Source organism: Podarcis bocagei, assembly GCF_964188305.1.
Source record: "Podarcis bocagei genome assembly, chromosome: 6".
In the NCBI taxonomy this organism is placed as follows: domain Eukaryota; kingdom Metazoa; phylum Chordata; class Lepidosauria; order Squamata; family Lacertidae; genus Podarcis; species Podarcis bocagei.
In genome coordinates this window covers 52,993,620-53,007,760 of record NC_138130.1, presented here as the reverse complement: position 1 = coordinate 53,007,760, position 14,141 = coordinate 52,993,620, and the positions used below count along the sequence as shown (strand labels likewise).

At 42.8% G+C, this 14,141-nt stretch overlaps 1 protein-coding gene across 9 annotated transcripts in view; it reads left to right on the top strand.

The window, feature by feature from the left end:
• KCNJ15 (potassium inwardly rectifying channel subfamily J member 15) overlaps positions 1 to 7,107 on the top strand; it is a 33,599-nt gene extending 26,492 nt beyond the window's left edge. For 8 of the 9 annotated variants that reach the window (XM_081198797.1, XM_081198800.1, XM_081198793.1 and 5 more), the window contains one exon: positions 3,592 to 7,107. In XM_081198797.1, the coding sequence (XP_081054923.1) occupies positions 3,608 to 4,735 (1,128 nt within the window). In that variant the 5' untranslated portion in view covers positions 3,592 to 3,607 and the 3' untranslated portion in view covers positions 4,736 to 7,107. Of the gene's footprint in view, positions 1 to 746; positions 3,007 to 3,591 lie in introns of those variants that run through there. The other variant, XM_081198798.1, reaches the window with a different exon arrangement.
• The last annotated feature ends 7,034 nt before the right edge of the window (positions 7,108 to 14,141 follow it).

Sequence of the window (14,141 nt, the reverse complement as noted above, 5' to 3'; positions counted from 1 at the left end):
AACCCTGGAAAATTGCTGCCAGTCAGTGTAGACAGTTCTGAGCTAGATGAACCAATAGTCTAATTCGGTATAAGGCAGCTCCTGTGTTTCTATTGTCCATTCTTTCGGCTGGCTGTTGTGTGTTTGCTTGAGGATTGCCTAAAAAACATTTTCAACTGCCTCACTCAGACACTGCCTCAGGGTTAAGGTGTTCCACCAACCATTTGGGGGCAGCATTCCCCAACCTGGTGCCCTCCAGATGTTGCTGGAATTCAGCTCACAGCATCCCTGACCATTGACCATGTTGATGGGAGCTGTAGTTCAACAACATATGTAGGGCACCAGGTTGGAAATGGCTGACTTGGATGTGCCCACCACATCTCTTTCCCCATCTTGTTTCCCTGGAACATACAGTGCAAGATATTTTGTCTTTAATCTGCATTCTAGTTCCAGGTCTGTTTGTTCATTTCTTTCTTGTAGATTTCTAGACTGCCATTCAACCATTGGATTCCAGGATGGTTTTTAATAAACATTACTTAAAAAATGAAAATACAATAAGCAAGAGCTTTCCAAACTGTGTGTCGTGACACGTCAGTGTAGGTGTGGGTGTGCACTGGCGGAAGAAGGGGGTGCGGTAGAAGCGGTCTGCCCTGGGTGTCATCCCTGAGGGGGGTGACATCGCCCCCCTGCCCCCCTGGGACGCTCACCGCTTGCCGTGGGCGGCTAGCCCCGCCCCGGGGGGCACAGCATGTGTGGTGCTCCGGGGGCCAGAGAAGCTAGCTCCGCCTCTGGTTGCACGAACACTACCTATGCTCCTCCCGGGGCTGGAAAGGGGTTAGTTTAATCTCTGGTTTGCTAGTAAAAATGAATTACAGTGTTGTGAAATGATGCATGTCTAAAAAGTGTGTCACCAACATGAAAAGTTTATAGAAAGCTCTTCAATAAAGCATAAGTTCATCAAACAATTACAGACTGGGAGGCATCAAAAGCTTATAGCAGCTAAAGTCAGACTAAAGCAATATCATGCTTTATAATGCCTAAGCAAATCAAAGTGTTTTAAGTCATTGTCATGTTGGCACCAGGAAGGAATTCTCTGGGGAGGGAATTCTAGAGCTGGGGCACTATTGCAGATAATGGAATGAATGAATGACCCTCTTCTTAGTGCTTACATAATGCATCTGAGCTAAGGACAGTACTTGGAGAAGGACCTCCACTGAAGATCTTATGGCATGGGCTGGCTGGTATGCAAGGTCCTCTTTTAGATATTTGGGTTCTAAGCTATTTAGGGCTCTAAAGTTAAGTACCAGCCTGTCGAATGCGTTCATAACCTGAAGCGTTCGTAACCAGAGGTACCACTGTACATAGTTAGTCTAGCCTTCTGGCTGTCTCTCACCACCTCCACCTCCAATACTTGAGGTGTGAAATTGACTAGGCCAGAAGGTTGCTTATTTCCATGATCTGTTAACTAGGAAGGAATTCAGTTTTGAGAGGTCAGCTGCAACCCTCTTCATTAGTGGATTTACGCACTCCTGTTGGGGCAGGAGCTGCTTGATTTCTTGTAATTCCTGAGTCATGTTTTTGCACGCTGGACTGCCAACACCCAAAAGGGCAGTATGTTAAAAGAAGAAATGAGGATTAGTTACCTTGGCAAATTAATTCTTGCCCATGCGTGACTATAGGTGGCTCAGTTCAACAATTCCTTATGGGTTCACGGACTCTGTTTTGCAGATGGAGCTTCTCCACCCCCATTCTGGTCAACAACACAAGGGCTTTTCCATTCATTTCCTACTTGTGTAAATGAATTTACCACCTTCTCCCAGTGGCAAGTATGGGTGACTCACACCCAAGCTCCATTTGTACGTCAGAGAGAAAGTAACAAGCTGCAGGATGAAGATCAAACCTTGGGGAGCTGAGAGAAAATCTGGTACAGTTCTCTGTCCGTTGGTTAAAAAAACCAAACAATAAATTTTCTTGTCCAAAGGTTGTGAACAAGTACCATGCATTTCTTCTCAAATGGTTTTCCGGGTTGGGATTTGTATGCCATTACCTAAGCTGCATTTCCTCCTGCCCATGTTCCAGTTGTTAGTCCGTTGAAACTAAAGCACATTTTCTCATGGACTGCCCCTCCTCCTCTCTTTATTGTTCTTGCTCACATCATCAGGACTTTGTCTTTTTCCTCCGGACATGTTGCAGTGTGTGTGTGGGGTGTGTGTGCGCTGTTTTTACTGTCACACAAAAATTCTTTTACTGGGATCCTTGGTGTTTTCCCCCTTCTCCTTTAGAGCTTTCAAGAGTTGTCATATGTGAGCTGGTTAAGGAAATAAAAATAAACACAAATTTACCTTCAGCCTGCCAGCAGTTACTCAGTTATGGGTGTAAACATAAATATTCTTTTACTGACAAAACAGGAAAGTTGCATTAGTGAATAATTACATTGTTATCCTGGGTTGGCACACATGTCTACTACAAGTACGTTGATTTCCAGAAATGTTCTTTTAAGGAGTTACAAGGGAGAAGTATTTCTCTCTCTCTCTCCTGTGGTTCATAAAAATGAATCACTTATTAAAGTTCTCTCTTGAAGCCAAACAATGGAACAAAACAATACTAGCTGCATGAATTGCCAGAGTACAAAGGATGCATGGGGTTTTTTTTGGGGGGGGATTTAAGCACAGGAAGTTTTGTTATTGGAAACTCCTGCTAACTTGCTCTGGCCTTGTGCTGCGTAACCACTGTCTGGTCGTGGAAGCCGTGTCTTTTTTTGTCCCATCAAGCTGGCAAAGACAGGCACCTCCTGCTTTTTGTGTGCTTTGTTCAGTCCTGGACAGAGGCACACTTCATCTCCATCTGCACTGAGCTGGGATTCACAGTAAACAAACTTTGAGAAACTTGTGGTCCAGTCCCTTCTGTGTTTGCTAAGGGCAGGGCCCATTGCTAGAAAGCTGAATTTGTGAATTGCCTCCTGTTTTTTCCACTGACTCTTTGAAATTGGAGAGGCCTATGATGTAAACAGCCTTGAAGAGCTTTCAGGTGCAAATATTTCTTTCTCACGCTCTTTCCTAGGCATTCGCAAGATTGCTTGCTTTTATTTCCCCTCTAACACAGCTAGGCATTGAGGACTTGTGAAAATCGAAATCAAAATGCTTATTTTAAAAATCTTTCCCCCCAGCATTTCTAAGGGAGACATAATTACAGAACTGATTTGGAAAATCATAGCTAAATTGGTCTAGTGTTAATGGAATATTTGTCTCCTGAGTGGATCACATTCAGTAAATTAATGTTGTTATTGTTTTTTAAAAAGAGAGGCCTGTCTTCTTTCCATAATAATAAATATGAGAAATACTTTAATACAATGTAGGACTGAATTGATAAAATTACTTTCTGGACTCAAGTCATTTATATTGACATGAATGCCAGAGAGGAAATTATATTACTTTGTGCTTATGAAATTAACTTGGTGCAACATTGCATGCTGATGCCAGAAACTTTCAAAGTGTAGCAGATTTTTGCCCATAAATATGGAATGTAATCATAATCTGGTGATTTTAATATAGTCTGTTTTATCATAGCTTTGTTGCTGTTCTTTTAAAAAACTATTTTCCCCCATCTATTTAGGTCTAAGACACTGACAATGGAAGCCACCCAGATCAATATGTCACAAGCGCCACTAGTGAACGGCAACATCACTGCTAAGTCGAAGAGGAGCAAACCTCGTGTGATGTCCAAAAGTGGCCACAGCAACGTGAGGATCGACAAGGTCGATGGCATTTACCTCCTTTATCTTCAGGATCTGTGGACCACCGTCATCGACATGAAGTGGAGATATAAACTTACCTTGTTTGCTGCTACCTTTGTAATGACTTGGTTTCTTTTTGGAGTCATCTACTATGTCATTGCCTTTCTTCATGGAGATTTGGAAGGAACCAAACACCCACAGAACCAGGCCCCCTGTGTCATGCATGTGAGGTCACTCACAGGAGCATTTCTCTTTTCTTTGGAGTCGCAGACGACCATTGGCTATGGCTTCCGTTACATCACAGAAGAGTGCCCTCATGCCATCTTCCTTTTAGTTGCTCAGCTGGTTCTCACCACCTTGATCGAGATCTTCATCACGGGGACTTTCCTGGCCAAAATTGCCAGACCCAAAAAAAGGGCCGAGACCATTAAATTCAGTCACTGTGCTGTCATCTCCAAGCACAATGGGCACCTGTGCCTTGTAATCCGAGTGGCAAACATGAGAAAGAGCCTCTTGATCCAGTGCCAGCTGACAGGAAAGCTTCTCGAGTCCTACGAAACTAAAGAAGGTGAGAGGATTCTGCTTAACCAAGCGACTGTTAAATTCCACGTTGACTCTGCAGCAGAGAGTCCATTCCTGATTTTACCTCTGACTTTTTACCACATATTGGATGAGAGCAGCCCTTTAAGAGACCTTTCACCCCAAAACCTGAAAGAAAAAGAGTTTGAACTGGTTGTCCTCCTGAATGCCACCGTAGAGTCAACAAGTGCCGTCTGCCAGAGCCGAACATCATATATCCCAGAGGAGATCTTCTGGGGCTTTGAGTTTATGCCTGTGGTCTCTCTCTCTCCGAATGGGAAGTACGTTGCAGATTTTAGTCAATTTGAGAAGATCAGAAGATGTCCAGATTGTACCTTGTACAGTACGGACTCTGAAAAACAAAAACTAGAAGAGCAATATAGAAAAGAAGATGAAAGAGAAAGGGAGCGCAGGACAAGGTTTTTACAGCAAAGCAATGTTTGATTTCTCATCCAACACCAACCACAACAAATATTTATACAGCAAGTATTATCATCATCCACCTTGAAAATGGAAGGGCATCAAAAACTCATCCAAACAGCTGTGGCTGCACAAACAAGACATTGTATTCTAGAATCCATGAAAACCAAGTACACTATCTAGATCTGTTGCCTATTATTTGACCCTTAAGAGTCCTTATTGAGAAACTGGTTTTCTTATAAAGAAAAGGTCATAGCAGATTGAATCTGCATTAACCCCTGCCCCCCTCTGTTTGTCCACCTGAAATAGATGGCCCCACCAATCAAGACAGCAGTCACCACTCCCTTCTCCGTTCATCTGGGGTGTGTGCAGGGAGGAAAAAAGCATGGATAACCTAACCTAGGGGAGGGTTTTCAAATGTGTGTCAAGTAACCATCCTTGTGGACAGCAGGATCCAGACTCAATCTAGACTGAAAGCAGCATGTTGGGGACAAGCAAGAACAATTCCAGATTGAGAAAAAAAAACTACATTTTTCTGCTACAAATGGGTTAGTGTGTGTACACAGCCCAAGATGTGGGGCGCATTCACCACTTTTGCATCATTAATCAAAATGGTTTGTTTAAAAAAAAAATATTAAATGACTTTTGTGTATAGGATGCTGTAACTGAGATGAATATCTTTAAGGAAGCATAGATAGTAGCCTTGTACTGAGTCAGACCATAAGTACATTGAGTTCAGTCTACACCGATTGGCAGTGACTCTCCAGGCTTCAGAAAGGGGGTATCTCCCAGCCTTCGCTGGTGAAACTAAACTGTACGTGGTCTCTTATTTCAGAGGCAGCAGCTCCATTGTAAATACACAGCTATAGACTTCCCCACTCTAGGAACATAGGAAATGCGTTCTACTGAGTCAGAAGTTTGTCGTGATGAGTATTGTCCCCACTGTCCAGGATTTGAGACTGGAGATACAAGATCTTGGACCTGCTGAGAGCGCTATGGCCTCTCCTTGTGTCTTAACACTCTGCCATATGGCAATTTTCATAAGATTGATTTTCAGTTAACCTATGTGAAGTTCAGTATATTGAACAAATTTACTCACAATATTTATTTGACATAGATTAGCCATATAAGTAGGATGAAAGAGTAGGTTCTGAAAGGTTATATATTCTTTGGTATAGTGAGGCTGCAATCCTCTTACACTTCCCTGGAAGTAAGTGCAGTTGAACTCAGGGCGGTTTACTTCTGAGTAGACATGCATAGAGTTGCAATGTCAGTGTTTATTTACCCAGATTTTCATGCTTCTTAAGAAAAGGGAAATGACATTCTGGTTGTGTCATTGGAAATCAGTTTCACAGAGTGGAAACAATTTGAATGACAGTAGACTACAGCCTCTAAAATGGCTGCCAGTGCAATGTGGACTTGGAGTGTGGGGTTGTACAAAAACAGACCACCACCCCTCCAAAAGCATCCACATCTGTTACAGACAGAAGGTCTCTCCCCTTGGTCACCAGTGTAAATGTCTGTGCTATAGGGGAGGATTAGAGAACCACATTAGAAGAACAGAAGTGCAAGAACAGAGAGAAATCTAATGTGGCCCCCATAGGCTCTATAGCTTCCTAAAACACCCTAACTCTTAGCACTCACCAAGGATGCCTCCACCTCCCTTAAAAAACAACAACAACCAACCTGAGGTACAGGAGCTTTTTCTGGTTGTATGTTGAGAAGTTTGCCTGTTTTTCTGTGTGTTCTATTTCCTGGGGGATGTAGGTATTTTTTTTCCATTTTCTTTTGATGGTGGTCCTGAGGAGCACCAGTTTTTCTTCTATGAAATGGGTATGTTGTGGTGCTCACAGCAGCATCTCAGATTTCTAAATGTGCCCCTGCCCCCACAGAAAAAGTTGGAGACCCGCTGCTCTGGATTCTCTCTTTCTGGCACAGCAGAGCAAGAAACTCAAGGGGAATCACACAAATATTGCAACAATGGCTTGGGAAACAATCATTTCCCTCTTTCCCACTTCACAGGCTCTTTCTGCCAGCCTTTGCCAAAAAAACAAAACAAAAACAAAACAGAAAGAAAATGAATGGCTTCAAGGGACAGTATAGTTTCTTCCCCATCTGCCATCGTATACACAGCAGTGCAGGTGATCAGGCTGTCCTAGTCCGGCCAAAAATTCTATTTTGAATCCCTCCTACACCCCTTTTTAAAAGAAAGCTGTCGTGGATATATAGGGATGGGGTTGCAAAAGGAAAAAGAGGAATGTATTATTGGGAAAATGCTACCGATAACGTTTTTATGATATGACATGTATAAGCATTAGAGTCATGTATTTAAAAGATTGCTTGTTTTGCTTTGGACCACTGTTTAATATTCTTAAATAAAGATTTCTGAAACATTTGCTGTCAATTATCCATTTTTAACTGTTAGCCTCTTGTTACTGTTCATCTATCAGATGAAATTATTTTGATAGATTGCATCCCGGAGGTTGGCAATCCAACACCCCTGGGTGCCATGGCATTCATGAAAGTCTCCATTTGACACACCCAGACTCTGAGCTTTCATGTTAAAGAAGTAAGCCTCTATCCTTCGTAGAAATAAATTTATGAAGCAAAATGTGCAGGTCCCCTCTAAGAGATTTCTCTGAAATGAATTAGCCTGGTTGCTCCCACCTGTCAGTGTTTTAAGCCAATGAGTGCAGTCAGGGCTCTGATTGATAAGTGAGTTGTTTGGCAACAGTAACAGGAATCCCTAGAGTCCTTAAAAACTGTCATTTCCACTTCCCCTTTAGGGGAAGGACTTATTCCTTTCAGCAAGGATACATCTTTCCTGTGGTGGGTTCCCTAGAAGTACTTAATTTTCTTCAAATATTACCACACAAGAAATGTGGGTGGATGTTAAAGATCCCCTCCTGCACAGAAATGGCAAATGCAAGATGTGAAATCTTTGCAGAGGCTTGGGCTTCTTTCCTAAGGAGCTAAAGACCAATCACTACTTAAGAATTCCCTGTTAACTTACATGTCTACTCAGAAATAAGTCTCTTTGGGAAGACTTCAGTATTGTGCTAATATTATCATTCCATCAGTGCAAGCATTTCTGCTTGTCAGATGAAACCATCACCCCTCTCCTCCATGTTGTTCTGGGAGTTCTCCAGGGTGAATTTGGGGCAGACATGGGAACACATGGAGGGAAGAGATAGGGGAAAGGAGTCCTTGTGCTGTCTTCCACTAGCACACTGGGTTAGTTGAATCCGGGCCTTTGTGTTTAGTGGAACTTACTCCCAGGTAAGTGGATATAGGATGGCGGAGCAGGCTTTGGTTTTGAGTTAGCATTGGAGGACACAGGGTTCTTGTGCCATTAGCAGCCGTACAGAAGAATTCAAGGGTTTTCTGGCATGGAAATCCAATTATGAGAAAAACTTTACCATGGCACATTTTGTATTATGCCATGCCCTCTCCCCCATGGCAGCCATGTTGCATAATGCTATGCTCCCTTGCGGCCATTTTGTGACTGGTGCCCACAACACTCTCTCCAACACAGAAATGTTTCCACTGGTCTAAAGAGTTTGGAAAACCTCTGTTTTTTGTGTTTTTTAAAAGCAAGCCCAGACCCAGGTATTCTTGTAAAGCAGGCTTCAAGGTCTGAAGGAATAGCTTGATTCTGTCCAGGAGGCCACACTAGGGTATCTTTTGGTATATTAGTTATTTCTTGTAACACATCCACCTCACATACCATAACCCAGGGCTGGTGTCAGGCATGGGTTACATCATCAAACAGCTGTGGGGATTCATAGCTAATCAATAGAATCATAGAGTTGGAAGGGACCCTGAGGGTCATGTATGATGGGTCCCACAGTCCTCCATGAAGTCTAATATCAATGCTAGGCATCTCCTTGACTTGATGAATGTAAGCAGTGACAGGAGGGGACCAGTTTCCCTCACTTGCCTTCCAGATTGAGTCTAGAGGGGAATTGGAGGAACCATCCTAGATTTCTTTATTAGAGTTATTCCTCATAGGTGGTGTCAGATCACCTGTGGTTTAGAGAGATTTATTTCACAGCAACATCACACATTTTAAGCACTCTTATACCACTTTAACAGGCTAGATAGCCACATGCAAGTAATGTTTGAGTGGAAATCTTTGGCACTCCAGATGTTTTTGGACTCCAATTCCCATTAGCCCCAGACAGCATGACCAATGGGAACTTTGGTCCAACAACACCAGGAGAGCCAAAGATTGCCCACCATTAGTATATATGAACGGTATATGCTATTTGCCTCAAAGAGGAGCTGTGTTGAAATGTTTGAGGCAAATAAAATCATTTTGATTGTGATGAAAATAACATTACTTTGAAATGAAGATAACTGCCATTTAGCCTTGGTTGCTTGATTTATTGCATCTTTGTCGTACAAGGTTATTAAAACAAATTGTGTATTTGTGCGTGTGTGTATTAAAGACAAAGTATTAGATTGCATTGTGCAATCTACAAAGAACATATGTTTTTGCTGGCTACTCTGTGATAAAAGTCCATTCTATTTTTATAGATTATGAAAAAATCCCAGTGAACGTATCTTTAAAATGCCTTTTAAAGCTGCATTGTTTTTCCACTTGCTTTTTCTGCTAATAATATATTTGATAAATCATGGGGAAAGAATTCAGTACGCTCTATTTTATGGTGTGTTCTCTTAAATTAAAACCATACCATAAGATCAACAAGTATATCTTCTTTTCCTGGAAAAGCAAAACCCCTGTGCCTCAAAATCATCACTCCGCACAAGTACTCTTATGCTTACATCTTTTTGGTATAATACAAAAGGGATAAATGTATACACCCATTTAAATTTTGAGGAAATACGATCACTCCCCTACTAACTGCAGCTAGTTAACAACAGAAAGGTCCTCCTTCGCCATACTTTTAGGAATTGATACGAAAAAGTCTGGGAACTATTGCCAATGGAAAAATTGAAACATCAATTGAGACTTTCAAAAGGGCAAGGCAGAAAGTAAACTTGGAGGAGACAAATTTGACAAGCAATAAAATATTGGAGAAAGAGTTTATTTTATCCTATTTCCTTTCAGCATTTAAGAAACTGAAATTTTATGTAGTAGTGGTGGTAGTGTTCTTAATGTTACGAGAGGTGCAATGTGCAGAGTGCTCCTGCTCAGTATTCCCTTCAGCCAGCCATGACCTTTCCAGGATAAGCCACTCTATTCTCCCTCCCTCCCTGATTTCTATCCCTAACATCCTCTCAGCATTCCACAGTCACTGAGCATGCTCAGTCCTCATTGAGCTGTTTGGGACTTTCTCTGTTTACTTCAGATCAAACCCCCTCACTCCCCCCCCAATACTTTTTGTACAGCTGCAAACCTTGGGGTTCCTCCATCCCTAACACCCTGCTGCTTCTCCGGTGTGTGAGGAAAGATACTGCCACTTTGACTAAACAACAACAACAACAACAACAACAACAACAACAACAATAATAATAATAATAATAATTTATACCCCGTCCATGGTGGCTCCCATCATCATCATCAAGCCAAACAACATCAAATATTAAAAACTTCCTTGAAAAGGGCTGCCTTCAGATGTCTTCTAAAAGTCAGATACTGTAGTTGTTTATTTCCTTGACTTCTGAAGGGAGGGCATTCTACAGGGCAGACACCACTACTGAGAAGGCCCTCTGCCCGGTTCCCTGTATATAAGGATTCACACTTTAAGAATGAGTTTGCTCATAGTATATAGGATTGGATTTATCTTTAGGTTCTATTTTCCCATTGTGGTTTTTTTGTGGGAGGGGCATTTGATATGTCACCTTGTTATTACTTTGTGACTGAGAATATGTTGGGTTTTTTTTAAAATATAAAAATAGAAATATCAAAAGCACAAGACAAAACCCCCCAAAACACATGGATCCAAAGCAAAGATTTTTTGTTTTCCATCTTGCTGTTCCTATTTCACTTGAGTTCATTTAACCTCAAGTAGTACAGACTGGATACATTATAAGCCCACCTACGCCCAAGTTTTCTGGAGGGAGAAAGGATTATTGAAATTTCCCAGATTTTCAGGCACACCGCAGTGTATTCTGTATAGCAAGCAGGACTCAAACTTTTAAAGCGCATGAAGAAGGAAGGGTGGAGAAATACCTTCCTTCTCTAGGAAGTTATTAAGCATGTCGGAGCCCGGGAGCCAATTGGCCCCATTTCCCTCGCTTTCTTCTTTCACCACATCACTCTGACTGCCCAAGATTATAAATGAATGCGGTTCTCGCTGGCAGAGCTCCTTAAGAGCTTGAAATCGTCACCGATTCTCTCCTCCAAAAGGAGGTCTGACATAAAGGCCGCCTGGAAAGTACGGACAGAGCCATAAAACGCTTGCAAGCATTTGGCCACTCAGCCGACGAATAGAATAGAATAGAATAGAATAGAATAGAATAGAATAGAATAGAATAGAATAATCAGTTCCCTTGGCAATCTGATTTCTTTGAAATTGAAACTGTTACAGAAGTTATGATTTATCTATCCCTCCCTCACTCCCCCAGCTGTTGAACAGGTAAAGCTAGCGATGTTTTTGAACAATTTGAGAAAGGTAGGAAAAGGGGAAAGAGGATGCCTGTGCCCTCCGTTGTAAAAAAAAGCAAGTGATGCATCATTTCAGCTAGCTTCTTAAGGAACTGATTTTGGGGTGGGGGTGGGTTGAAACTACCCTCAAGTGGCCTACCGGGTCAGTGTGTCTGGCTGTTAACTAGAAGGTTGGTGGTTTGAGCCCACCGAGGGATGGCTGTGGGCAAGATTACTGCATTGCAAGGGGTTGGACTAGATGACCCTCAGGGTCCCTTCCAACTCTACAATTCCATGATTCTGTGAACTGTTTGTTCTACCTTTCCTTAAGTAGCCTGAGGTGATGTACATGCCCAGCTCCCATTTATCCTCACAAAAACCCTGCAAGGTAGCTTAGGTTGAAAGATAATGACCAGTCAATAGTTTGTAGCTACACAGGAATTTGAACCTGGGTTTCTGCAGACCTAGCCCAGTATTCTAACTACTACACCTCACTATAGTGACTTTTAAGAGGACTGGGGGATGGAATAAAATGGCGAGAGAGTACAAATGGAATGACTCTGTAGTTCAAACTAAGGGTTAAATTCTTCCTGATATACTTGAATAATTTTCAGCCTGCTTCTCTCACAGCTTAGGTGACTGTATGACTTTCCATCTGTGTGGCATATATTTGCACTACTGTGTTAAAGGTGCTAAAGATCAAACAGTCCATAACACAGTGATGTTGAACCTCCAGCCAACAGGCCCATCTAGTGCTTCCAGGCCTCACAGTTGGCCCGTTAAGCCTTTCTTTCTTTTTTTGTAAGCCACACCCAACTTTACCGGGTGTGTTGTCATATATGGTGTCAGGCTTGGAATAAATTCAAGCCACAGCTGCTGCAAAGGAATCCTTGAAAGGTTGTTTCATAAGGTAGGGGCCACTACTGTGAAGGCGCTGTCCTCAGTACTTGCCAGTGCAACTGATTTTAAAGTACAGGCAGACATATATGGGCACAAGCAGCCCTTCAAATAACCTGTGTACCTATAACATATGCATAGCCCTATTGGAATGAGAAGTATCTGAAGAACTCATCTTACTGGTTTAGTGTAAACATCTCATTATCATGTACTGTAAAATAATATGTTTAGTATTTTATCCCCCCCTCCTCCTGAGGCTCCTTTTTGTTTTGTTTTGTTAGTCATGCCATGTTTTTTTATTTATGTGTGTACAATTTTGTAAAAAGAAAATTAAAAAAAGACTGACAGACCAGTTCAGGCCTGCACTGCTGCTCTATAAATATTAACTTAGCACAGTGTTTCCCAACCGGTGTTCCGCGGCACACTAGTGTGCCGTGAGACGTTGCCTGGTGTGCCGTGAGAGGGAGGCGGGCGAGTCGGGCGGCGAGAGGCGGGGCGGCGGCGGCGAGGAGAGGCCGCCCAGCGCGGGGCTCTTGCCGTCTGCCTGCCTGGCTGCCTGCGTGGCGCTGACGTCACGGGGCTGTAACATGCCCCACATAGGCACACGCGGGGCGGCGAGCGAGCTCCCTCCCACATCCCATCGCCGCTCGCTTTGGCCGGCCTACTGGGCTGTCGCAGGCGGAAGGCCTGCGCATGCGCGAGGTTTTCGCGCCTTCGGGATTCCCTTCACGCCTTCCTCCTCCCGGGTCCTTGAGAGCGCGGGAAGCGGCAGCGCGAGACCGGCGTTGAGCCTGGTAGGTATTGCGCTTGCCAAGGCAGTCATTTGGGAAATGAAAACTTGCAAAGCAAGCAACCAGTTCAATCTGAAGTACGTGTATGCTTAATATCCTGTATCTGAAACCTGTTCTGCCTCCTCCCCCACACTTGGTGCCATTTTCATCTACACATGCAGCAGAGTAAGTTGACCCAGAATAGTACCAATTCAGATGGCAGATGGGAGAATGACAGTGCTGAATGCTTTCCCATGTAGAACAGTCCCTGCAAATAAAAACCTAGCATATTTGGAAGAGGGATGCTAGCCTAACCATTACCTTCTATGCTGTTACTATTTATTTATTTATTTATTTATTTATTTTATTTTATTTATTTATTTATTTATTTATTTTTACATAAGTAAAAAGTGACCTTTCCCCATCTGGCATGGTGGTGTGCCTCGAGATTTTTTTCATGAAACAAGTGTGCCTTTGCCCAAAAAAGGTTGGGAAACACTGACTTAGCATATAATCAGAGTTCATGGCCAGCTATTTCTTTCTTAAATCTGCTCTTTACTTTGATATCCCCCTTTGAGGTATTCAATTTCATCCTGGAGAAGAGGAGGTTAAGGGGTGATACAGCCCAGAATAACTAAGGAGACAGTACAAGAATATTTGGCTAGTTTAGATGTATTCAAGTCTCCAGGGCCAGATGAACTGCATCCAAGAGTATTAAAAGAACTGGCAGATGTGATCTCAGAACCACTGGCAGTCATCTTCGAGAAATCCTGGAGAACAGGCGAAGTCCCGGCAGACTGGAGGAGGGCAAATGTTGTCCCTATTTTCAAAAAGGGGAAAAGAGAGGACCCAAATAATTACCGCCCAGTCAGTCTGACATCAATAGCAGGGAAGATTCTGGAGCAGATCATTAAGCAAACAGTCTGTGAGCACCTAGAAAGGAATGCTGTGATCACCAATAGTCAGCATGGATTTCTGAAAAATAAGTCATGTCAGACTAACCTGATCTCATTTTTTGACAGAATTACAAGCCTGGTAGATGAAGGGAACTCAGTGGATATAGCCTACCTTGATTTCAGTAAGGCATTTGACAAGGTGCCCCATGATATTCTTGTAAAGAAGCTGGTAAAATGCGGTCTTGACTCTGCTACCACTCAGTGGATTTGTAACTGGCTGACTGACCGAACCCAAAGGGTGCTCATCAATGGTT